General features: G+C 36.9%; 1 protein-coding gene across 1 annotated transcript in view; it reads left to right on the top strand.

The window, feature by feature from the left end:
• The window catches only part of AEBP2 (AE binding protein 2), a 56,565-nt gene that overhangs the window by 8,083 nt on the left and 21,553 nt on the right, over positions 1-26,929 (top strand). Inside the window, exons 2-3 of the mRNA XM_082636514.1 lie at positions 11,813-12,020; positions 17,572-17,679. Coding sequence (XP_082492640.1) covers positions 11,813-12,020; positions 17,572-17,679 — 316 coding nt within the window. The remainder of the gene's footprint in view (positions 1-11,812; positions 12,021-17,571; positions 17,680-26,929) is intronic.

The raw sequence follows: 26,929 nt of genomic DNA, 5'->3' as shown, positions 1-26,929 counted from the left end.
CCTTGAACATTTTCTCAGGCAAACTATCCCTGATTCTTTGTTGGACACATTGCTAGCCCTTCAAGTTCTGCATTGCCTTTATCACAGTTTGAGTAATTATTTACTGTTCATCTCTCTTCCTAGAATATGAGCTCCTTGAGAATAGGAACTACGTCTGTTTTGAACATTGCACTATCTGCAGTACCTGGCACAGTGCTTGACAATCATTTTAGTTATTTTAAAATATATTTTGAATGAATGATGAAACTTGTGTTACCGGAAAGTTAACCACACGTGGCAAACGTAGAGAAGGAAAGCTTGGGAGCTGGGAGACCGTTTAGGAGGTGGTAGGAGGAGTACAGGTGCGAAATAAAGAGACTCGAGCTGGGGTAGGAGTTGGGGAAGAAGTCATGCTTGAGAAACTGAATTAAAGGAAAGAAAAGCTAATTTCCTGAGTGATCAATAAGAGAAATAGTGTTACTACTTCTGAGTAAAAAGTTTTTTTCTTGAAGATTTAACTGGAACAATACTTTACCATATTTTTCTAGACACATCTGTCACTAAAAGAGCTAAAGGAACATTGGGTAGTGAAAAGGCGTGAACCTCTAAGTCAGAAAGACTTGGCGTTATAATTTAACTTATCAGAAGTTGCTTCCTTACCTTAAAATAGAAGTATCTGTCTGTCTGTCTATTTATGGCTGCATTGGGTCTTTGTTGCTGCACGGGGGCTTTCTTGAATTGCGTCGAGCGGGGGCTGCTCTTTGTTGCGACGTGCAGGTTTCTCATTGTGGTGGTTTCTCTTGTGGAGCACGGGCTCTAGGCGCACGGGCTTCAATAGTTGTGGCACGTGGGCTGTAGAGCGCAGGCTCAGTAGTTGTGGCACACGGGCTTAGTTGCTCCATGGCATGTGGGATCTTCCTGGACCAGGACTCGAACCCTTGTCCCCTGCATTGGCAGGCAGATTCTTACCCACTGTGCCACCAGGGAAGCCCTAGAAGAAGCATCTTAGTGTTATGGTTAAATGAGACGGAATATGTAATGGGCCTAGGGCTGTAATTAATTCAGTGTCATTTATTTCCCCCTTTCTCATGTGTAAAATGTGGAAAGAATACTTTATTGAGAATAATCAGTATTGTAGTACTGGCATTACTAGAGACTGCCTGCAGGATATTTGGCAAATCGTTTCATTTCTCTGAACTGTAGATTGACTCTTTTTCTTGAAAGTGAAGGTTTTGGACTAAACAGTATAAAGAAATTTGGAGCTCAGATGTGATAAATCTGGTGTAGATTTGGCAAGTGCTCTAATGGGAGTCAGAAGATAAATATATGTATCATATTGTGAATCACATTCTTTTCCATTAGCCAGCTTCTGTTTTTGTAACTCCTAGTCACGATCAGGTCTTACCTTGAACATTTTCTCAGGCAGACTGTCCCCAATTCTTTGTTAGGCTCATTGCCGCACTCAGGTTCTGCATTGGCCCTATCCCAATTTGCGTAAGTGTTTACTGTTCATCTCTCTTGCTGGAATGTATGCTCCCTGAGAATAGAAACCTATTCTGTATATATGCGCTGTGTGTGTGTGTGTGTGTGTGTGTGTGTGTGTGTGTGTGTGTTTCCTATCCTTTAGACAAACCAAGAATATTGCAGGTGTGTCTTTGCTCCATCCAGGATCTCAGAGATACTTTAGGTTCTTCTGAGTTCAAAAATCACCATAATTCTAATTCATATTTATGGCGTTGCATTGAAATATCCATTTGTGTTTGTGTTTGTCTTCTCCAGGCTTTAACATTTTTAAGATTAAACTCAGGTCCTATGTATCTTTATACTTCCAGCACTTACCTGCAGTGCATTCACCTGTTAACACTCCGTATATTCAGGAACTCTGTAATCGGTTGAATTCAGCTGAATGTGGATGTACCTGATACCTATTTCTTCTGGATGTACCTGATACCTATTTCTTCTTTCTCACTGTTATTAGTGTGGCTGCATGAAACAAGGAGTTGAACCATTCTATGCCTTATTTCTTCCCCCAGTTCTTTTAAGCAGCGTATGTGAAAGCAGTATTCGAAAAAAGTTGTGATTATTTGAATACTCTAATAAAAGCAGGATTCCCCAACTTATATTTTGTTTCTCAAGAAAAAATATATTTACACACTGTTTTAGAAGAAAACCCACTGTTGATTGTCTAGTTTGCTTAAGAATCTGAGACTTGAGCTTATTGAAAGGATTCGGTGAAGTTCATCCACAGAACCAGCGAGGCGAGGAAGCACGCACAGACTATCTCGTCTACAGTCACACAGCTCCTGGAGAATGTTGGCAGTCCTGGCTCTAGACGTGGTCTTAGCTACTATACTTACACTGCCTATAGGACTGTTGTAACAACCTTGACCAGGGAAGTTTAATGAAAATATCAGTAGTCTACATTAGCGGCTGTTTTACTTTTCATCCTGTCTCTTTAGCAAAGAATAACTTACACGTGCTTGAGTTCATTGACATTTCTGGGCTTTATTCTCATTTGTAATTATATAGTTAGACTTTGTAACCTGGATTCCTCTTAAGACTATGAAATACAGAAGTTAATTTTTTAAAGTATTATAGTTATTCAGTCTTTAGGGGAATAGAGAGAGTCTTTATTGACATTTTATTTCTTTAATTTTAACACTTTTCAAAGCCCTTGACTTGTTTTCTGGTTTTCATTTATATTTTGAGTTTCTAGAAAGATAAAGTGTTATCAATTAGAGAAAACACAGATTTCAGAAGGGTGTTAGTATTTCTTAGTAAATACACTTACTAGTTCATTTCTAAATTATAAAATTTTTGTCATTACAAAATTATGAATATATAAATACTTATTAAAGTACTGAGGATGGGATTAATGAGCAGTAGCCTTTCTAGTGATTTACATTCCTGTTGGCAGTCATTTGAACATGTCTTCTGAGGTGTTGAACTCTACTGTAGTTATTCTTGTCAGATATGGGTACACTGAAATGATCTGATAAAATCATTTTTATGATTTAACACTAACTTAAAAAAACACGAAATGAATATGTGATTGCTTCTGTATAAAATATGGGTATTTTTCATAGCAGATTTTTTAATATACCATCGTTGTGTATAGACATTTTTCTGGAAACCTTTTTAAGACGGTAAAAGATGACTCCTTATAGTGTAGTTTTATTGAAGTAGAATGTTTCTAGTATTACAATCATTTTGAAGATAATTGCTTGCTGATCTCTTAAACTGGATGAAAAATGTGGGTGGAGTAATCTTAAAGGGCATAGACTAGAGATGAGAAACAAATTGAAAATGATGTGCGCAGTGCATAGTGGTGATAGAAGAATGCAACGTACTTGTTTTCCATGAACTGTATTTCATCATTGTTGCATAAAGTCCCTTTTGGCCAATTTGGTGAATACTGCTGGGTCTTGGGGAAAAATCTTTTGTCTTTATTCAGAGAAGTAATTGTAGGGATAGAGAGTAGTCTTTTTCTTGATTAGAAAAATCCATTTAACTTTTTAAATTACAGTGATAATAGCTTATAATTACAGTAACAATAGTAATAATAATATCTTGGTGTTGGCTAATGATTTTTAGTGGCCTCCAATTAATTTTAATGATTATCTCAGTGTGACAAAGCCATATATTTTACTTGCCTTAAAAAAGCCTACTTAAGTTTGTCACTGAAAACTATGAGCATTTACTGTGTGCAAGGCACTAGCTAGGGTTAGGAGTTTACTCTGAGTAAGAGGTTTATAGGTGACTCATAGTACAGATCAACCAGATCATAAAGAAGCAGAATTCCTTCCACCTTAGGTGGGTAGGAAGGACCTTAGGGAAGTTTGACCTGAGCGTATATATAGCACATACAATAAACTCAGCACTTATCTTTCCTTTTTTTCCCCTAATTGTTTCTGAGTTTAAAGCTCTGAAAGCCTATAGCACCACAGCAGTTTGAAAGACCAAACCAGGCAGCCTTACAGAAATCGGATGTGGTCTAAATTCCTTAATCCCAGTTAAGACCAATCTCATAACTTACTCTTTGTTTTTGATAAATAAAAACTAAAGTGTCCCCTCGTTGTTCCTGGAGTATTTTGGAGTTGGATTTTACGCTGACATTGTTTGGCTCATAATCTGGTTCAGTGGCCTAAGTTCTAAATTTGGAACAAGTTCTACCTGAGAATAGTGTTGCTTTGTATGACTGACCTTGAATTAATTTTTTTCATGGAGCTAATTGACTTGTAGAAATCAAATTTAATAGTTTATCTTGTAAAACCATCTGACTCATCTGTTGTTCAAATGAGTCAAATTACATGTAATGCTAAATATCTTTTGTGTGTGTGTGCTGTAGATGTACAAAAGCAAGGAACAGCTTCTTGTGTGTGCACACCAGATGAAACTGTCACGTTATCTTGGTATGTAATATAGGCGGCATTTCAGTATTTCTTAAATCAGTAATTTACTCATTTTTCTTTTGTATAAATGTGGCAAATAGATTGTTTGGCATTAATGTTTTGTACTTGTATGACGGGGCAAGTCACATAATTTTTGTGTTTTTGTCCCTTTTATCTGCTCAGTCTCTTTTATCCGTAAGATGAGGCTACTAATACTTGAGTAATAGTAAATAATGAGTAATTACCTCATTTGGTTGCTGTAAGTGTTACATGAGTTAATTCACATCAGGCATTGTTCCGGTTACTATGACTACATGGCAATCAACTCCCAACATTTAGTAGTTTAAAACATTATTTTGCTTACAAATCTACAGTCCGAGCAGAGCTTGGCAGCTTGGAGCAGTATAAAGTCTGGGGACTGCAGTCACCAGGAAGCTCGCTTGCTCACGAAGCTGTCACGTGTGTGGTGCCTGGGCTGAGAAGACTCAAACAGCTGGGAGCTAAAACAGCTGGGGCTCCTGGCATCTCTCTCTAGTTCTGTGTACTTTCTTCACAGGATCTTTTTAGCATAGTGGCTTCAGGGGAGCCAGATTTCTTTATAGGGTGAGTAAGTAGTTCAGGGCTCCCAAGCTGTGTGTCCCAAGAGAGCCAGGTCGAGCTGTATTGCCTTTGATGACCCAGCTGTGGAAGTTCTGGCAGTGTCACTTCTGCAAGAGTTTTAGGACTGCTCAGGTTCAAGGGGAGGTAGTATAGATCCCTCACTTCTTGATGCCAAGCTGTAAGAAGAGGATGTGGGAAGTTGTGTGTATGGGGGTGGCTGTCTTTGGAAAATACAGTCTGACACAAGCGCAAAGAACAATGCAGGGCATATAGCAAACAGTACTGGTTAGCTGTTGTGATAAAGAATGGGAAGTCAGATTTAAAAACAGCACCTTACTTTTGTGATACAAATTTTGATATCGTAAGTTACATGATCCCTTTTTTCTTTAGGATAAAGTCATAAGATGTAACAGGCAGGCAGTTCATAGTTTTCTTGAAGTATCTGTTTCTTTTAACGGGTTCAGTTTTAGCTTTTAATTCCTTTGTCAATGCCTAGAATAAGGAGCAGGTCACAAAATCATGGTCTCTTCCAACAAAAGGAGCCGAGGCCTGGTATGGATAATTGAAGTAGAGAGTTCACTCAAAGTTGTATCCTATCAGGCATACAATTTCAGATTTCTCAAAAATATAGGATTGTTACTGGTTGACCAGCAACTGGCACAATTTGACATCAATAAGGGCTTAACATCTCCTCCACAAAGTGCCTTAGTCTGCCTATGATAGAATATGGTCTTTGTGTGTTTTTTTTTTTTTTTTTTGAGGTACGCGGGCCTCTCACTGTTGCGGCCTCTCGCGTTGCAGAGCACAGGCTCCGGATGTGCAGGCTCAGCAGCCATGGCTCACGGGCCCAGCCGCTCCGCGGCATGTGGGATCCCCCCGGACCGGGGCACGAACCTGTGTCCCCTGCATCGGCAGGCAGACTCTTAACCACTGCGCCACCAGGGAAGCCCTGGTCTTTGTTTTAATTAATTGAATTAATTAGATTCAGTTTTTTGAATTAAAAAATATAGGATTGTCTTACATGTTTTGTACTGTTCTGGATTTTAATAATTTTGATTACAGGTATGGGAGAGACACAGAGTAATCTTTCTAGTATTGAGTGGCAATTTTATTATAGATGAAAGGAACATCACCTTTTAACCAAATAATAGCTTACCTTGTTATATGATTAGATAAGGAATCCCCTGTGTGTGGTTATGTTTACCTACAACTTGATAAGTACTTTGAAAACTATATAGTATGCTTATTTCTATCCAAAGTTTATTACCAGTTACAAAATTAAGCTAAGTTGGGCTTCCCTGGTGGTGCAGTGGTTGAGAGTCCACCTGCCGATGCAGGGGACACGGGTTCGTGCCCCGGTCTGGGGGGATCCCACGTGCCGCGGAGCGGCTGGGCCTGTGAGCCGTGGCCGCTGGGCCTGCGCGTCCGGAGCCTGTGCTCCGCAACGGGGGAGGCCACAGCAGTGAGAGGCCTGCGTACCGCAAAAAAAAAAAAAAAAAAAAAAGTTACTGAAGGGCTTTCCTGGTGGCGCAGTGGATAAGAATCTGCCTGCCACTGCACGGGACACAGGTTCAAGCCCTGGTCCGGGAAGATCCCACATGCCGTGGAGCAACTAAGCCCGTGCGCCACAACTACTGAGCCTGTGCTCTAGAGCCCGTGCACCACAACTGCTGAAGCCCGCACGCCTAGAACCCGTGCTCCACAACAAGAGAAGCCACCGCAAGGAGAAGCCTGTGCACTGCAATGAAGAGCAGCCCCCGCTCACTGCAACTAGAGAAAGCCCACGCGCAGCAACAAAGGCCCAATGCAGCCAAAAATAAATAAAATAATAAATTTATTTAGAAAAAAAAGTTACTGAAGAAACCATAAAGCTTGTTTATGGACGTTACATTTATCACTGTTACAGGATCAAAATTCAAAACTGAGAACATTAAAAACATTTATTTAATCTAAAAATAAACCAATTATATGTAACAGGAAGTTTTTTTTCTTTTCTTTTTTTTTTGGCTGCGTTGTGTCTTTGTTGCGTGCTCACTTTCTAGTTGCGGCGAGCCGGGACTACTCTTCGTTGTGATGCGCGGGCTTGAGTAGTTATGGTGTGCGGGCTCAACAGTTGTGGCTCGCGAGCTTTAGAACTCAGGCTCAGTAGTTTTGGAGCATGGGCTTAGTTGCTCCATGGCATGTGGGATCTTCCAGGACTAGGAATCGAACCCATGTCCCCTGCATTGGCAGGCGGATTCTTAACCACTGTGACACCAGGGAAGTCCCAGGAAGTTTTTTTAAATGCAAAATAACTTTCAGTTAAGAAAAATAGAAGAGTGACATTGTTTTATATTTAATGTTTGGCTGAACAACTAGTTTCTCATATCTGCTTCTGCATTCAGCCTGGTGCAATGAATTGATTTGGTTGAGCCATATGAAGAAAATTTGGGCTCATGCAGATATTTAGTTGGAAAAGGAAGGAGTATTTTATGTTTTTTTTTGTTTGTTTTGTTTTTGGTTTTGTTTTTGTTTTTTTTGCGGTACGCGGGCCTCTCCCGTCGCAGAGCACAGGCTCTGGACGCGCAGGCTCAGCGGCCATGGCTCACGGGCCTAGCCGCTCTGCGGCATGTGGGATCTTCCCAGACCGGGGCACGAACCCACGTCCCCTGCATCGGCAGGCGGACTCTCAACCACTGCGCCACCAGGGGAGCCCAGGAAGGAGTATTTTAATATACTTTTTAATATAATTGTGTGGCTGTTTGATAATATACCAAAACTTGACAAGTGATAGGTTTTTTTTTTTGTTTTTTTTTTTTTTGCTACGCGGGCCTCTCACTGTTGTGGCCTCTCCCGTTGCGGAGCACAGGCTCTGGACGTGCAGGCTCAGCAGCCATGGCTCACGGGCCCAGCCGCTCTGCGGCATGTGGGATCTTCCCGGACCGGGGCACGAACCCGTGTCCCCTGCATCGGCAGGCGGACTCTCAACCACTGCGCCACCGGGGAAGCCCGACAAGTGATAGTTTTTTTAAGATCATTTGCAGTGTGGAATCTGAAGCCATGTCAGCGAACTTTTCTTACTGTTACATCAAGACCATGGTCTCTTCCTTCTCTCTCGTAACATAGCATCCGTGTTTTGCTTCCTCTGCTCCTGTGTCTTGTCATTTAGCAAGCTGATCTTGTCAGTGTTGATAGCCCTATTGACAGTGGTCATGTCCACCAAACGTATGTTTTGCTTGGAAGTAATTTGCGTTATCAGAGAGAGGCTGGCTATTCTTGTATGTATGCGTGAACTGGCCCTTGAATTCTCAAGGGAAACCATTTTCATAAAATCCATGTAGTTAGTTACTCTAGACATTAGAGTCTGGTCTGCCAGATAGTTTCTTAACAAGGCCCATGGAAAAGAGGAAAAAGGGAATGTTGTTATGTTAAAAATGTCTTACATCCTTCCCTAAATATTGCGTAGGAATCTCTTAACAATGTGTGTGTGTTTTTTTTAAACTTACAGGTTTTCTGTCATCGTGTGTGTGTGTATGTGTACGCGCACATACGTGGTTGTCTTAGCTTACTGTTCTACAATATGAGACAATTCTTTAGATAGTCCGGTCAGTTTCAGTTGGGTAATAATAATGAAAGAGATCTTTTAGAGTCTTGCTACTTAAAATGTTGTAGCAGCATCATCAACAAGTAGGCTCTTGCTAAAAATACAGTATGTCAAGTCTTACCCCAAAAGCACCGGATCAGAATCTGCAATTAATAAGATCACAGATGTTCATATACATATTAGTTTGAACAGCACTGCTTTAAATTATTGAAACTATCTGAATAGAGTGAGTGCTTTTTCTGGCTTAGGTTTTCTTAAAAATACCAGGCCGCTTTTGTTCACATTTGACAGAATCAGTAAGTTCATTGGGAAGGAGAACTAACTGATTGAACGATCTTAATATATGCTTGAACCTAGACCCAAGGTCAGGTGGAATGTCACCTTTTAGTTCTGAGCATCTTGTTATCCTACTATTATAGGAAGAAGGACTTCCTATGAAATCTATATCTATCTCAGGGTCCTGTCAAAATCAGAAATTGCTTGTAACTCGTCTCCTGTGCTCTCCTGCATCAGGACTGTTGCCTTTATCAGTCTTAAGACTGGAGAGAACCACTGATTCCGGCATGGATCTGGGGCTGAAAGGTAGCCTGGTGGTTTAGGATTAGACACTTTCTAGAAGTTGGAGGAGTCAAGAAGGGATCATGAGGCAGGACTCCAGTTTGCCCTGCTGGGCTCTGGGAGGCTCTCTGAGGATGCTGCCCAATTGTGGACTGTCTCTTGAGTCTTCCAGGGTAGGGGTACCTGCCCTTTACCTCCTCTGCCATTGCATTTGCAGCTTGTTGCCAATGGTAGACAAAGTTCATGTCCTCTAACACCTGCATTATGTTCTCCTTTTATGAGGATCCATATCCACATGAAGTACTGTTTTTCAAGTGAATAATACTGCACGTAGAGAATATTGCACTTAAAATTGTTAATATTTTGTTTGCCTTTGGGGTTAATCAGTATGGTTTACGAAAGTATGAACTTTACAGTTAAAATGTTTTAGAATATATGAAGCAAGCGATAAGGAAAATAGGTAACCATTTGGCAGATAAGGGCCTCATGAGACTTGAAATTTCTAGTGCTGAAGTAAAAACTTGTATTTCAGTATATACCGTACTTACAGTTTATTCCTGCAGAAACAAACAGTATATAAGTAGATTTTCAGATATTCAAGAATTGATTCACATTGGAGAGTTTTCTTGAGATTACAGAGTTTTAGAATGAAGTTTTAAAGTTGCAATTTAGAATCTATGTATTGACTGGTAGATAGTTAGCCAGATGGACTTAAATACGTGAATATCCTTCAAAGGGAAATCTGAGACATTTTTCACATCTGAAGCATCCTACAAAAACATTTTTGTTATCTTTGTAAAATGGGTGCATTTGATGTTAGACACAAGTCATTATTAAGCTTATTTTAAAAGTTCAGTTTAATTCTTGGGTGTGAACAAATAAGGTTGTAGTGGTTACAGGTGAATGTTCTTATTTTTAGAAGGCATGTGCTGAAATAATTGTGGTTGAAGTATTATGTTTGCAACCTGCAGATGATTGAGAAAAACAAATTATAGCAATATAGCAAACAGGGCAGGGACTTCCCTGGTGGTCCATTGGTTAACACTCTGCACTTCCAATGCAGGGGGTGAGGGTTCGATCTCTGGTTGGGGAGCTAAGATCCCACATGCCACGCAGCATGGCCAAAAAACCCCCAAAAAACGGAAAAACAAAAAATAGGACAAAGTGTTAATTGTTGAGTTCAGATTTAATTATTTTTATTAAGATATAGTTGATGGTACAATATTATATACATTTTCAGGTGTACAGCGTAGTGATTGACAACTTTTAAAGGTTATATTCCATTTACTAGTTATTATAAAATATTGGCAGTATTCCCTGTGTTGTACAGTATATCCTTGTTTATCCTAGCTTATTTCTGTTATATATAGTAGTTGGCACCTCTTAACCCCCTGCCCTTGTCTTTGCTCCTCTCCACTTCCTGCCTCCCTACTGGTAACCAGTAGCTTGTTGTCTCTATCTGAGTTCAGGTTTAGATATATTTTTCTGTGTTTTTGAAATTTTCTATAATAAAAGCTTGGGAGTAGGGAAGCATACCCCTTAAAAGTTAATATCAATTTTATAATTTATTGGTACTTAAATTACAAGCAGTTATATAGCTTTTAATGGATTTAGTCTGAAGCATTCTTACTGTTGGTCCTTCTGTGATTGATGCCATGTCCATGTAATTTCTCTATGGAGAAGATACTGAAAAAAGAGAATTAGAAAGTGAATTGCTTTTAAGATGAAGGCAAAGTGTATTACATTTTATTATGATGTGAAATTTTGAACATTCAAAATTACTCAATTACTTTTATTTATTACTTTTATTACTAATATAATAATTTTTTAGTAAATAAAAGAATTACTAACATGTAATACTTTGTTTAGTAAATTAAAAGTTAAAGGGCTTGATTGGCATTTTCAGTCTTTTTGGTGCGTAGGAGTTAAAAAAAAAAAATGAGGGCCAGGAAAGTACTTCTTATTTAGACTTTGGTAAAATCAGAGAAACTTTTATTGCACTCAGATTTCTCTCTTCTGCCTATTATTAAGAAGGGAAAATACAGCAAAATTTCCCAACTTCTTTGAGATGGGAAGAGGTAGGATGTGATAGCAGTTGTATTCTCAGATTAGTGAATAGAAGAAAAGATTTCAGATCAACAAGTGATTTGCAAAACTGTAAAGATAATCTTTTGATTCTGAATTATTTGCAGTTGGAATCTATACTTTATTACTTTATCATGCCTCTTAGAACTGTGGAAGGGATGAAATGTGATGAGCTCTGTGTGTGTGGTTTGGTTTGGTTTATTTTCTGTAGGGTATGGTGTTGGGGACTTCATGTCTGCCAAAAGTTGCTCAAATTACCCCGTATCTGGTTTTGAGGAACTAGCTTTTCTTGCCTTGATTTGCACTTTATTGCAAGTAATATTTATTTGAAATTTAGTTTCAGAGAATAATTATTTGAAACTAAATAATTTTAAAGCAGTGTTGTTTTCCTTGCCTCGATTTGCACTTTATTGCAGATAATATTTATTTGAAATTTAGTTTCAGAGAATAATTATTTGAAACTAAATAATTTTAAAGCAGTGTTGTTTTCTAATGGAAAATATGGTTAGTATGCTTTATGGGGCAGAATGTCAAGTGGTAATCTTAATTATTTATAAGATCATATTCATGTTAGTGAATTTCTAGGAATAACACAGCCTTTTTTCTTCTTTTGTAGCATAAGCAGTACTATAATGGATGTAGACAGCACAATTTCCAGTGGGCGTTCAACTCCAGCAATGATGAATGGACAAGGAAGCACTACTTCTTCAAGCAAAAATATTGCCTATAATTGTTGTTGGGACCAGTGCCAGGCTTCCTTCAACTCTAGTCCAGATCTGGCAGATCACATCCGTTCCATACATGTAGATGGTCAGCGAGGAGGGGTTGGTTTTGTCATTTCTTTTTTTCACTCCCTGTTTTCATTAGTTTTATTAATTTATAATTGCTAGTTAGGCTTTTTTTTTTTTTCAAAGTAATTTGGGATTGCTTTTACACAGGGTTTATTTTTTTCAAATGTTTTTTTCCCCCTTTTATTTACTTCCCACATATTTGATGGAATCAAATTAAATAGAACATATTATGTGTTGGATTTTAATTTGCTCTTAGGTATATTACTTTGAAGAAATTAGACTTTCTGCAATACAGTGGGAGTATTGTAAATGAATACTCTGTATTTCAAGCTTCTGTTGTTTTGAGTTGAGGAGGTTTAGGAATTGGCACTGTTTGGGACTTCTGTTGTTAGAGTGGTCTTAAGTTATCCCTGATGCTGAAATTAACTAGAGAAACTATTGGTACCAGGATTAGTATAAACAGTCCTGTTAAATGACAGTCTGTACTCATTATTTGTAATAATTGATCATCTTTCCCAGGTCTTGTCAGAGCTGGCTTAGTATTGACCTGTATTCTTTCAGGAATCCATTTAGTTGTGTCAGTTCATATACTTTTTATTGAGTAATAAATAAAGAGCTAAAGCAAATTAGGTGAGTCACAGTGTAATGGACCAAAATATTTATAAAATTGATAATATTATAATTTTTTTAAACTTTATCTAGGTTTATGTCTTGAATAGTTAACCATACTTAGTATGTTTTCCAGAAATTAATGTCACATTGTAAGTACAGATAATTTATTAGGCCACACATTGCCTGTCAATGTGCCATCACTTTTGAGATATACTGATACTAAAATGGTTAAAATCTTCTTGGTTTAAGTAAGTGGGTAACTGTTTCCATGGTGGTATTGATATTTAGATTGTATTACTAATCTTTTTTTTTTTTAAACACACAACCGTAACAGGCACTCCTCACGTTTTTACCAATGGTGTTGCATTTGAAATTTCTTTTAAGAGATATTTGCTGTTATCACAATATGTTATAATGTTTCAGCAATCTTTTAGTTACTTGATAAGTAAACATTTGTCATATTATTAGATTTAACGTATACGGGGTCTGGGTAGACACCAAAGCGTGTATTAATGAACTGTGCCCATCATATGGTATTTTCACTGCATAACCCACCCAGCTCAGTGGTTAGGCTCCGTTGGTAACAGTCTTTATTTCCCCCATATATATATTTCCCCCATATATATATATGAGCAGATATATATCTATATCTATATCTATATCTATCTATCTATATATATATATATCTATCTCAGATTTTTAGTGAAACTATCTTAACTAAGTTGGTTTCTTGGTTATTACAGAGTTGCCTTTTGTGAGCCAGTGCTTCTTGTCATTTGGTATATATCACTAAGGTAGTCTTCTGAACCATGGAATGATGCTTTTTAGTCACTTGACTTAGCAACTGCCTATAGGATCCCAAGCTATGTAGGCGATCTCTTAGGAGGTATAGGATAATTTCACATTTCTAAGTCTTGATCCTACAAGTTGAGTTGGTACACAGCCTTTAGGAGAATGTTTTCTGCCTTTTACAGATTTGAAGAAAAAATGGAGTTAACAGTCTGAATGTATCATGTAATCCCTGCACCTGCACGTGTCTTACTGATATTACAGAGCTAGGCATGAAGTTGTGATATCTCTACAGTAACTGTAAACTTGCTGAAATGGAAACCCCCTCCCCCATGTCATTTCTTGAATGCTTATTCATAAAATTACTTTATTACAAATAATAAGATTTTCTGGCTAATTTTAAGAGTAATGCTATTTTGACTTCAGAAAGATCTCCTGATCTTTGAAGGACACTAGTTGCTAAACTACAGCGTAAAGGATCAGCTAAATGAAGAAAATAGTTTCCATTTATTTCTACATATCAGTCTTTGATATCTAGACTTAAGCTTTCAGAATGAAAGTGTGAATGAGAATTTGAAAACTTGATACTGCTAGATAAGACAGGAAATCTTGATCTAGTTTGTGCTTTAAAATAGAATAGTTGTGTCTACGGCCGGCCGTACCACCCTGAACGCGCCCGATCTCATCTACAATAGAGTAGTTGTTGGTTGGAACTTTTTTTTTTTAAAACGACCTCTTGGAAGGGAAATTAAAAAGAAATCATTTCAATTGTTTTTAAGTGTACAGTTCAGTGGCATTAAGTACATCACATTGTTGTGCAGTCATCACTACTGTCATTCTCTGGAACTTTTTCATTATCCCAAACTGAAATCTGTACCTGTTAGACAATAACTCCCTAATCCTCTCTTCCGCTAACCCCTGGTAACCACTATTCTACTTTCTGTCTCTATAAAATTGACTATTCTAAATACCTTATGTATAGTGGAAAACAGCTGATTTTGATGACATTTTTAAAGAATTTTATTTCTCTTCTTTCTACTCCAAGTGTTAAACTGTCATAATGGAACAGAAACAAATGAGGAAATTATTGGTAATTCTGCAGGATTTTATGTTTCTAATTACTGAAAGATGACAATTTTTCTGGAGCAGTAAGTTAGTAAGATCTAAATACTATATTAATTCCTGTTCTTTTTTTCATCCCACTCTAATCTTCACCCTGGGAAAAACAAAACTGTCATATAACAGCTTAGAAACTTCTTTACCTTCCTATAAGCTGTTTATGTTGCCATGTCATGTGGACTTTATATTTGAAGGATGAAATCAGGTGGAGTTTAGGTTTTCCTGACCCTTTCAAAGTGGGTGGGTACTTAATTCTACATTAAAAGTTAAACTTACCATTTAAACATCTTTTATGAATATTCCTTTTTAAAAAAGAATCATGAGAGTACTTTCTTGTATTTAAAAAATAAAAACAGGGACTTCCCTGGTGGCGCAGTGGTTAAGAATCTGGCTGCCAGTGCAGGGGACACGGGCTTGAGCTCCGGTCTGGGAAGATCCCACATGCCGGGGAGCAACTAAGCCTGTGTGCCACAACTACTGAGCCCATGTGCCTAGAGCCCGTGCTCTGCAACAAGAGAAGCCACAGCAATGAGAAGCCTGCGCACCGCAACGAAGAGTAGCCCCTGCTCACCGCAATTAGAGAAAGCCTGCACGCAGCAACGAAGACCCAACGCAGCCAAACATAAATAAATAAATTTATATTTTAAAAAAAAGCAAGAAAAATTTAACCTTTTTTGTTAAGTAAAATAGAATTGTGTTCTTCGGCTCATATTTCCGTGCATGACTAGATTTCAGAAATGAGGCTGAGCTGTTTTACTAATCAAATTGCAAACCCCTGTGTCCTCTTAATATACACGTAAGTCTTGGTAGGCAGGGAACTTAATCTTGTAGGATTTCAGTGGTTCCGCAAGATCGATTAGTGTTCTGTTTTTTTCTGTCTTAACTATTTCTTACTTTAAAAACAGTTGCCAGAAAGAAATCTGTTTATGTTTCTTGTTGCAGGGGTGCTTTTACGTGTGTCATTTTATTAAGTTTACTTTTGTATATGTTCTTTGGTGTGTTTGAGGGAAGAGGGCCAGAGGGAGATTTTGAGGAGGGACGATAATAGGATATTATTATTCAAAGACTCGAATGAGTTACCTCTATGTTATTTAAAATGATACTTTTAGACTCTCATGGTTAAATCCGAATGCTGCTAGGAAGTGCAATCAATCTTAGGAGGTTACTTTGTGTTTTGATTGCCAATCTGGTATCTCCTGAACACAACATGAAGTTGGTCATGTCTTTTGCAAGAAATGAGAAATATTTTATTCTTGTATTTGGACAGTTTATTGAATATTTTGTCCTCTGTTTATTAAATACCTTTTAACAGAGGAAATTGAAAATGTTAGCACATTTAATGTGGCTAAAAATTATAGGATACAAAATTATAGCCTTCATTTTCGACAGATCTTGAAAGAGCAGACTGATTTGAGACAAAATAAATATAAAAGACATTTGCTTCTCTTTTACATGTTCACATTTTGTGAAAAACTGAGCTAGTTTTTTCCTAAGAGCTTAAAGGAACCGTGAGATCATTCATTCAACCCCTTCCTGACTTTAGATTGTGTCTCTCTTATTTAATATAAAATCTTTTTGTATCATTTTACTGCAGAAGGAATCTAATTAGTAAAAGTAGGCTTTTTTTCACTCCCTTTGAGCATGTACATTATACTGCTTACTGGCTCTGTATTTGAGTATATTTGACTGATTTTACTTTACTAATAGTAATGGAATTTTCCTTATGCATGCTTATTAGACTTTTACAGGTTGCATTGTATTATTTTGCAGTGGGTTTTACAATTTACCTAAAGAAATTTTTGTCTACATTCATTTAAAAAGTAGCTTTTAATTCTGGTAACTTTAGGAATCATTTTATAAACATGTATTAGGGTCAGGAATTTTAAGTACCAAGGGGGAAATGTTATAACTTATAATAGCTGCTTAACTAAAAGAAACCAGCAAATCTGTTGTAGAATCAAGATGTGCGATAACATTCTTAAAGCATATCAAACAGCAGTAGCAGTGTTGCTTGTTGTAAAATGATTTTGAGTAAAAATTGATCTCAGTTACTTTAGACTGTTTTTCTAGACTTCTAAAAAATTTTATTTTACACTTACTGTTTAATGATTGTTTCCTCAGTCCTGTGTGTATCTTTGTTCTGTTCTATATGCAGTACATTATAATCTTCAGAGTGTGACTGTATTTATAATTGTTCTAACCTTAGAAAAGAACAGAGCCTATATATGGTTTTTTGAAGGTAGCAGTTACAGTAGATTCATACTTCTTTTACTGATGATGGGGAGCAGTTTTCAGTGTTCAGTTTGATAAAAATAGAATCGGTCAAAAAGTTGATACCTCAATGGTAGGAAAAAGATTATGTTGTTAGTTGTTAACCCAGTCATACTCAGTTGCCTGAACCCAAGAATGTGGATCTATTATGATGATAGAAGTATCTCATGACATTACTTTTGCAACTGTATTAATTTTAACATTCTGTATTAGATTTTGCTTTATAAGCAAGATAATTGGAAATCATTTTTAATAAGTAGAACAATATAAACATAAGTAGTGTTAGTATACATTTGAGAATAGGAAATCAAGAGCAGAAAGATTGTAACTGGATAATTTGCTTACTCATTCTTTGAATCAGTGTCCACCAATTGACTGTTTTGATTTATTTTCATTGGTTCTTTATACCTTAATATATTTCTGATATTTACAATTAATACATGCTTGTTCCCTCATGCAGTAAATATAAAAAATGTAAATAATGGTCCATGGTTCTAGTTCCTAGGGCTATATGGTTAATATTTTGTATATTTCCTTCTGAATGGCACTTTGGGATTGGTGTATCAGTTCCTTATTGAGGGAATGGACAGCAGCCTTAATGGGGAAGGGTTAAAACTATGCCTCTCATTCTGGAAGTTCAGAAAGTTTATCTACAGTAAGCATTTTGATTGCCTTGTACAACAAATGTCTCTTTGTCAATTGAAGACTTCCAACATGTTTATTTGAATTTACAAGGAATAAAAGTCCTTGTTGAAATAAGTGATGAAAACAATTATGGCTCTTCTTTTAACAGGTATTTGTTTGCTTATGGAAAGGTTGTAAAGTATATAACACTCCGTCAACCAGTCAGAGTTGGTTACAGAGGCATATGCTGACACACAGTGGAGACAAACCTTTTAAGGTAAGTAAGTGTATGTGAGTTTTTTCTTCACTTCAAGTTAACGTGTTTTTTAGTGGGCATACTTTTGCCCTTCTAGAAGTTTTTTAAAGAACCATTTGTTTTAACATTCCCATAGATGCATGGAATTTATAAAATAGATGAAGGTAAAGATAATTTAATCCAGTTTTTAAAATTTGAAGACCAGAAAAAAGTCACTGTGAAGGTAGGGTCTTGAAAACAGCTAGTGTGCAGATCTGTGACTTGAATGTATGTCTTTAAAATTGCTTGGTTGTGGTTAATACCTTGTGCTCTAATTATATTTTCTCACTGTCATAGGTTTCAACCTTTTTATTAGCAAACAGTACTGATTATTATATGAAAAAATAAATTTGTAGAACATTAAGGGATTTTATTCCTTTCACTCAGTTTTGAGGTCATGCTACTGAGCTCAGTTGTAAATTACCCTGTCAAATAGATGTATTTGGGGAAATCTGTACAAAGAGCAATTTTCTGTAAAAACCATTTTTCCTTTCCTCATTAAAAGTTAAAATATTTTGGTTTGTAACTATGGAAAGCATATACCATAGAGATTAAAAGTTTGTATTTAAAGAAGTTTCATAAGTTAACACAGTATCTGCTGGTATATAAATACTGTGCCAGAAACTTCCCTTGGGTTTCGTTAGAGAAAGAGATAATTCTTGTAGAGTTGTTTTTTTTAAAAATTACTGAATTTTTTTGGAAAAGACAATCATTAACAATTTAAAAAAATTATAAAGAAAAAATTTATATTGAGAAATCTTGCTCCCTTTCTTGTTCCTTATTTTCACTCCCCCAAATACATTGTTCTTAGTTAGTAGTGAGTTCTTTATGAAACTACAAGCAGATACATATGTAGGATCATTCTCCTTCCTTTTACACAAAATCTAATAAACTATATACTGCCTGTATCTTATTTTTTATAAGCTTTTTATTTTAGAGCAGTTTTAGATTTACAGAAATATTACAAAGACTGCAGAGTTACTGTATGTCCTATACCAAGTTTCCCCTGTTACTAACATTTTTATTGTATGTATGTGTACCTTGCTTTTGTAACATACTTTCTAGTAGAGATCTTTTCATATCTGTTCATAGAGAATATTCTCTTTTTTAACAGTTTCATAGTATTCCATTGTGTGGCTGTAGCAGTTTATTTAACCAAACTTGTATAGATACTTGGGTTGTTTTTAGTCCTTTCCTGTTGCAAATAGTACTGCAATGATAAATCTTTGAACATATGTCATTTTATACATGTGTAATTGTATATGTAGGAGAAATTCCCAAAATGATGTGAGTGGTTGGATCAAAGGCTATATAAGCATTGGTAATTTTGATAAATATTGCCAAACTGCCCTCTCTAGGGGTTGTGCCCTCATCAGCAATGTTAGAGCGTCTGCCTTCTTCACAGCTTTGCTAAGAGGGTGTTGTCAAACTTTTGTGTTTTTGCCCATCTAATAGATGAGAAATTGCATCCTGATGTAGTTTTTTATTTTTATTTTTTGGCCGCGCCTCATAGCTTGTGGGATCTTAGTTCCCTGATCAGGGATCAAAACCCAGGCCCATGCAGTGGAAGTGCCAGGTCCCAACCCCTGGACAGTTAGGGAATTCGCTCCCCTGATGTAGTTTTGCTTTTCCTTTATTATTGATGAAGTAGGGCGTCTTTTCATACGTTTAACCATTTGGATTTCTTTTTTTTTGGTTCTTTTTAGAAAAGTCTCATTGAGCTTTCTGTTGGCATGTGGGTCCTATGATGTTAACCCCCTAGTCTTCCCTATAGTCATACTGCAGATCCTGGCCTTGAAGTATGTGACCTGGGACAGTTTTTTGAACTTGCCATCTAACATGTAACTGGTAATAATAGTTACCTCATAGAGTTGTACAGTATATAGCTAGTACATGTAAGAGATTATTGTTGCTAAAGTAAAAGAATCATTTCCTTTCTCATTGTATTTCCATATATTTTTCTTTAAGGCAGCAATTCTGTTGCTGGTCGATTATGATGTTCAGGTTAATTTCACAGCCTGTACAAATGGATTCCGCCCCCCCCCCCCCCCGATCTCTTTTTAGAAACTAGAGAAGATTCCCATTGGAGAGGGGGAAAGAAAAATGTCTTTAAAAGACAAGTTAAGGAGTGTGATTTAGTGAGGCATTGTTCTATAAGTCATAGGAATCATTTGAATCAAAAAAACATTTTTTGATGTCTGCAGTACATGGCAATGTGCTAGGCATTTGGGAAGCAAGGTGAGGAGGAAAGGCAGGCCTCTGCTCTTCAGGGAGCTCACATCTTTCGGTTTATACAGATGTACGTAGATTTAAGTAGTGAAATGTCCCTATAGGTCGCTATAGTGACCTTCAAAAGGTTCTCTGGAAACATGAATTAGTGATGAATGGGGCTGGAAAACAGTAGTAGAAGGTGAGTGAGAGTTGGCTCTAGAGAGGAGGTGATGTGATGATGCTTGAGGCAAGTCCCTTTGAAAAAAATTTTTTTAGTTGTAACATGATATAATGTACAATAAAGTATGTAAAGTACACTTAAGTGTTCAGCACTTTAAAGGTTTGTTTCGTATGTTTGTACGCACCTGTGTAACTACCATTCTGCTGAAGAATATTTTCAGTAAAACCAAGTTGCTTAATGTCCCTTCCCAGTCTGTCCCCCTCCCTCCCCTACCCCAGGCCATGTTACGATTTCTATCATCCTGGCTTAGCTGTATGAACTTTTGTGTTTGGCTTTTTTTCACTCAACAAAATAGCAGTGAGATTTGTCCTTGTTTTGGGTATCAGTCATTAAAAAAACAACAACTGCTGTGTAGCATTCCAGTGTCCAATAAACCATACTTTATCCATTCTTCTGCTCATGGGTTTCTAGTCTTTGGCTGTTATTAATCAAGCTGTCCTAAACACACTCTTCTACATGTCTTCTGATGGCACACATGTACTCATTTCATTTCTCTTCATTGTATAGTTAGGAGTGGAATTACTGAGTCATAGAGTATGGCATATTTAGCTTTAGCAACTACAAACTCTCTTTCAGATTGGTCATATCACTTTAAATTACCACCAGCAGTGAATGAGAGTTTTAGTTGCTCTGTATCTTGGTATTTGCCATCTTGTTAATTTTAGCCATTCTGGTGTCTGTGTAGGGTTATCCCATTGTGGCTTTTAATTTTTATTTCCCTGGTGAGTAATGATATGTTGCACACATTTTCATGGGCTTTTGGCTATTTGAATTTCCTTTTTTGGGTGAAATGCCTATTTAAGCCCTTTTCTATTTTATTGAATGATTTGTCTTTTATTATTATATAAAATTTTGTATATATTTTGGATACAAGTCCTTTGTCAGATATGTATATTGTAAATGCCTTCTTCCAGTCTGTCTTTGGTTATCCTTTTCACCTTTCCTAACGAGATCTTTTGAAGAACAGTTTTTAATTTTAATGAAATCTAATTTATCATTTTTATGGTTAGTGCTTCTTGTATTCTATTTAAAAAATCTTTGCCAACCCTCAGTATATGAAGATGAGGAGGATCTTAACAGAGCAAAGAGTTTTGTCTCATGGTAATAGGGAGATCATTTCAGAAGTGTGTGTGTGTGTGTGTGTGTGTGTGTGTAAAATAATTTACATATCATAAAACTTACCAAGTGTATAATTAGTTTTTAGTGTATTCACAGGTTTGTGTAGCTATCACCACTAATTACAGAAATATGTACTTTTGAAAGAAAGAAAAGGAAGCATGAAAGAATGAGTGGACTATTTAGGGAATAACATGTATTTTCATGTATTTAGTGATACTTTGTGGTGGCAATTTGAAAATATGTAAAAAAAAATTTCTGACTAGTGAGCTTGGACTCTCTAGAAATTAAGTATAAAAGTAATTGGTTGCAAAATGTTTTCTTTGCATTACTGTTCTTATCTCTTATTACCTATTAGTCTGGAATCCGATTATTTTAAGGAGTTTGCATTGTATTTTTTGTCTTTTATTTTTACCGTAGGCTTCCAGCACGTGCCAGAGAGTTCAGTTGTGTTCATATCTTAAACAACATCAGTGTGGCTGCTTTGTGGTTGGATGGTTTGTGTGTGGGATAATTGATAGAATCATCTTGATGAGAAATTTTTTAAACTACGCACTGTCTTTACTGAAAACACTTAAAGTTGTTAATTCTTTAGAATGAAGCCGGAATAAATAAAAGGGCTGGAGGATAGGGAAAGGAAGGGCTAGTGTAGTGCCTAGTGTTGCCTGGCTACGACAGACCTTGGGAGTTCGCAGCCAGCAGAGCTTTTCCTTAGTTCCTGGTAGACTCGCTCTTCTTCCTCCAGTCTGTCACATGGTAATAAGTGTGTTATAAAGGTTATGCTTGCTTCATATGAAAACATTTGACATTGAAAAGCTTAAATAAGAAGATAGTGGAACTATAATCTAGCTATCTATTATATTTGACTTCTTAACATATATGTACAAAGTAGAGAAATAAATGGGATCATTTTGCACCTACATGTATTGTACCTTTTTTTGGGGGGGCGGGCCATGTTGCCTGACTTGCTGTATCTTAGTTTCTGGACCAGGAATTCCCTAGCCTACCTTTTTAGTTTTGTATTGGACATCATTTCATGTCAATAAATTAACTTTTTAGTGGTTGTGTGATCTTTCTATGTAATAGTTTACCATATTTTATTTAATCATTCCTTGATGGATTTTGTTGGTCCAGTTTTCCACAATATAATCAGTTAACACATTTTTATAAACTACTTATGTGAGCTAATATAAATTCCTAGAAGCTATTTTGCTCAGTCAAAGGGTATATGTCTAGGCTTGCTTTTGAAAGGTATTATTCCCCCTACAGAAAAACATACCAATTTGTATTCTAACCAGCAGTGTATAATATAGTGCCTGTTTCTCAGCAACCTTGAGTCTTGTTGTTCTATTTTATCTTTACCAATCTGCTGGTATATGGTAACACATTTCTACTTATATACAGTGTAGACACATACAGTGTAAATACAGTATAAATACTTTTCTATATATTCACATCATTTTTCCCCTGTATTAATTATTTTGTATTTTTAGAATGGAAATCCTTTTGAGCTCATTATTCTTTTTTATAAAGTAGGAAAAAATTTCCCTCCTGTGATAGGAATTAAATATTTTCCCCATTTTGACCTTTTTCTTGACTTTTTATGGTGCTTTTTCTAAAACACAGATTTTTTGAGCTTTTTTTTTCTTTTTTGCGGTACGCGGGCCTCTCACTGTTGTGGCCTCTCCCGTTGCAGAGCACAGGCTCCGGACGCACAGGCTCAGCAGCCATGGCTCACGGGCCCAGCCGCTCCGTGGCATATGGGATCTTCCTGGACCGGGGCACGAACCCGTGTCCCCTGCATCGGCAGGTGGACTCTCAACCACTGTGCCACCAGGGAAGCCCTAAACTTTTAATTTTGAAAAATTTCAACTTGCAGAAAAGATACAAGGACTCCCACATATTTCTCACACATGTATGTGTAAAGAACTCCTGTATACCCTTCAGCCAGATTCACCAGTTAACATTTTGCCACATTTGCTTTCTCTGTATCTTTCCATCCATCATCAGTACATCATCCATCTCTCCATCTGTCTCCCTCCCCCCGTCTCTCTCTCTTCTTTCCTCCCTTTTTTCCTACATGCACACACACTATTTTGGGGGAACCATTTAAGAGGAGCCGTATCCCTAGATACTTTAGTGTGTGTTATTTCCTAAGATCAAGGACATTCATTTACATAATCTTAGTACAGTTACCAAGTTCCAGAAATTTAACATTGATGCCATCAGTTATTCAGATTTCACTAATTGCCCCAATAATGTCCTTCATAGCCCTTTTTCTCCCCCCTTGGTTTAGAATCCAATTGAGAATCATGCATTACATTTAGTTTTCATGACTCCTTGAAACTTACAGTTTCCTCAGCCTGTCTTTATCTTTTATAGTGCTAATATTTTTGAAAAGTATAAACATTTTATTTTGTAGTATGTTCCACTTGGGGGTTGTTTGATGTGATCAGATTCAGTTTATGCATTTTTGGTGAAAATAGAATAAAATTGTCACTGTATCACTTCAGGGGACACTTGATGAGAGTTTGTTCCATCATGGATGAAATTACCTAGCATCACTTGGTTAAGGTGGAATTTGCCAGGTTCTCTACTGTAAACTTATTATTTGTCCCTTTACAATTAATGATTAATTTTTGCAGAGATACTTTGAACTATATGAATATATTGTTCCCCATTAGAACTAGTTTTAGTATCCATTAATGTTTCTTGCCTGAATCATTTATTACTATGAGGGTTATAAAATGAGTTTTTTTCTCTCTTCCCATCTAAGTTTGTAAGTTGATATTCTTCTTTCAGCGCTTTCTGCTCTTTATTCTATCAGTCAATCATCTATCTACAGAATGGCTCATGTATTATGTTATTCTTTTTTTAAAAATAAATTTATTAAATTTTTGGCTGCATTGGGTCTTTGTTGCTGCACGCGGGTTTTCTCTAGTTGCGGCGAGCAGGGGCTACTCTTCGTTGCAGTGTGCAGGCTTCTCATTGTGGTGGCTTCTCTAGTTGCAGAGCATGGGCTCTAGGCACACGGGCTTCAGTAGTTGTGGCACGAGGGCTCAGTAGTTGTGGCTTGCAGGCTCTAGAGCGCAAGCTTACTAGTTGTGGCACACGGGCTTAGTTGCTCCGCGGCATGTGGGATCTTCCCGGACCAGGGCTCGAACATGTGTCCCCTGCACTGGCAGGCGGATTCTTAACCACTGCGCTACCAGGGAAGCCCTGTGTTATTCTTTGGCTTATAATACGTGACTATCATTTTGATGCTCATCTAATACAGATTTTTATATATCAATTTTTGCTCATGTGGCTTCTGGAGCAACTGTCTAAAGATTCAGATGGTAAAAGTCCATTGGAGTGTTGGTAATGGTAAAGGCTAGAAACTGGAAGTCTGTAAGACCTAATTGAGTTGACGTGGGAAATAAATGAAAGTCATGGATGTGTCATTTAGGTTTAAGTTACATTTGATGTTTCTTAAACTTGTTTGTTTTGTGCTTGAGAAGAAGTTAATGTCATATGAAAATAATTGATCTTGTCAGCTCGTTATGAAATTTTAGTTTTGTAAAATCAAACATACTCCTAAAATGTAAATATAGTTTTTTCTTTTAATAATGTTTATCCTTTATAATTAAAGTGCAAAGATTATTCCTAGATAAGCACCTTCCGCCCCAGCTTCTCCGCATATTCACTTTGTCTTGTGTATATACCCTTGCTTTGTATGTGCATTCAGAGTTTGCGTGAGGGGGAGTTGCTGCTGCCATTCTGTTAAATGTAGTGAAACCTTTTATTATTAAAGGTTTGGAAAACATTACATGTGTTTATAGGACTAGGATTTTGTAATTCTTTCAACTATTCTCTGGTCTTTTTTTTTTTATGTGATTTTGATTCTTCTTAGTCATTTGGTGTTAAGCTTTATCATGGCTAATTGGCTTCAACTCACCATGCTCAGAAATATTTTACTTAACTGAAGAAAATAAACATTAGTCATACACAGCATGTTTGGTGATTGTTCTGATTTCCTTTTTTGCCAGTGTGCCAGTGGCTTGTCTGGACAAATTTGTGTAGTATGTTAGAAATTACATAGTTGTACTTTTCAGATAGGCTCCATAGTTTTTATTTTTCTTCCTACATGTTTCTCCCCTACTCTAGTATTTCTGTTTACTTTGAACACAGTACTTGTAGTCACTTAGTTGTCATGGGTTAATGAATTTATTGCAAGTTTTCCTCAGCAACTAGTCTCCAGCAGCTCAACATGATTGGCTTCGTTCATAATAGTGACACATCTGAATGACTTCTTATTGTGATAGAGTATTGCTTGAAAAACTCAGATTTTCTTTCAGGCCTTATACATGAAATAGACAATCTTTTTAGGTGTTTTGGAATCAAGAACCTAGCCTAAATTGTCGATGAAGAAGAAAGAAATTTTATCAAACCAGACTTAAACTATTATATCTTTATTACTGTGGGTGGCTTGCAGTTGTGCACACAGGCAAGTTCTGGTCATTTTTACAGGACATAGTGATGCTAATAATACATCATTCACTGCGATGGGTGATGCAATAATTTCCTTCTTCAGTTCCTTTGTAACCTGTTTTATAATGTTAGTCGATACTGATAATTTAAAAAATCTTGGGGCTTCCCTGGTGGCACAGTGGTTGAGAGTCCGCCTGCCGATGCAGGGGACATGGGTTCGTGCCCCGGTCCGGGAAGATCCCACATGCTGCGGAGCCTGTGCGTCCGGAGCCTGTGCTCCGCAACGGGAGAGGTCACAACAGTGAGAGGCCCGCGTACCGCAAAAAAATATATATATCTTTTGCTTTTCCCCCCCAGTTTTGTTGAGGTATAATTGACAAATAAAATTGTAAGATACTTAAAGTGTACATCGTGATGATTTGATATGCATTAGTCAATTGTGAAAGTATTCCCTCCATCTAGTTAATTAATACATCCATCACCTCACAGATATATGTATAAAATACATTGTAAAATTATATATATATTTATTTATATTTTTAAATTATATATATGTGTATATATATATATATTTTTGGTGAGAATCTTCTGCTTTTCAACAGACATTCTCTGTAATAACACAAAGCTTTAAGTACCCTGTTCTAGCTTTAATTCTCCTTTACCTTTTTGTATGTCTCTGTGTGTCTGTGTATTTGAAGCTCTCACGTTCCCTAGCCTTGGCAGACAGTTTTTAGGAGGCTCCCACTGACCAAAGATGGTACAGTTTGAGTAAAATAAGGAAAATAGCTGCAGTGAACATGATGATACTGAAAAACAAAAGGTGATTCCTCTTCCCTCCAGAAATGAAAAACCCATTGGTCACTGTTGAGAATGGTAGGGATCTCATTCTTTGGAAATCTGGTAAGAGTCAAGAGGTAGTTCTTTTTTTACTATACGAGCTGTGCCACTCAGTATGCAAATTCTGGTGCCTCAGTTGCACCCATGACCAATTAAATTAGAATCTCTGGGATGTGCTGCCAGCCATTGCTATATTTAAAGAAATCTTTCTGGTGATTTGGATGTGTACCCAGGCTTAAGAACTTCTGTTTACAAGATATTTCTCTTATGGCGGGGGGGACCTGTAAGAGAAATACCGCTTATTATAACACTAGGTGAACTTTGTTAGTTATAAAAGCTGATAACTAAGCAATATTT

The sequence above is a fragment of the Mesoplodon mirus genome, assembly GCF_964341445.2.
Source record: "Mesoplodon mirus genome assembly, chromosome: 11".
NCBI lineage: Eukaryota > Metazoa > Chordata > Mammalia > Artiodactyla > Ziphiidae > Mesoplodon > Mesoplodon mirus.
Note: the sequence above shows the minus strand (reverse complement) of the source record. Positions and strands in the feature narration are given on the sequence as shown.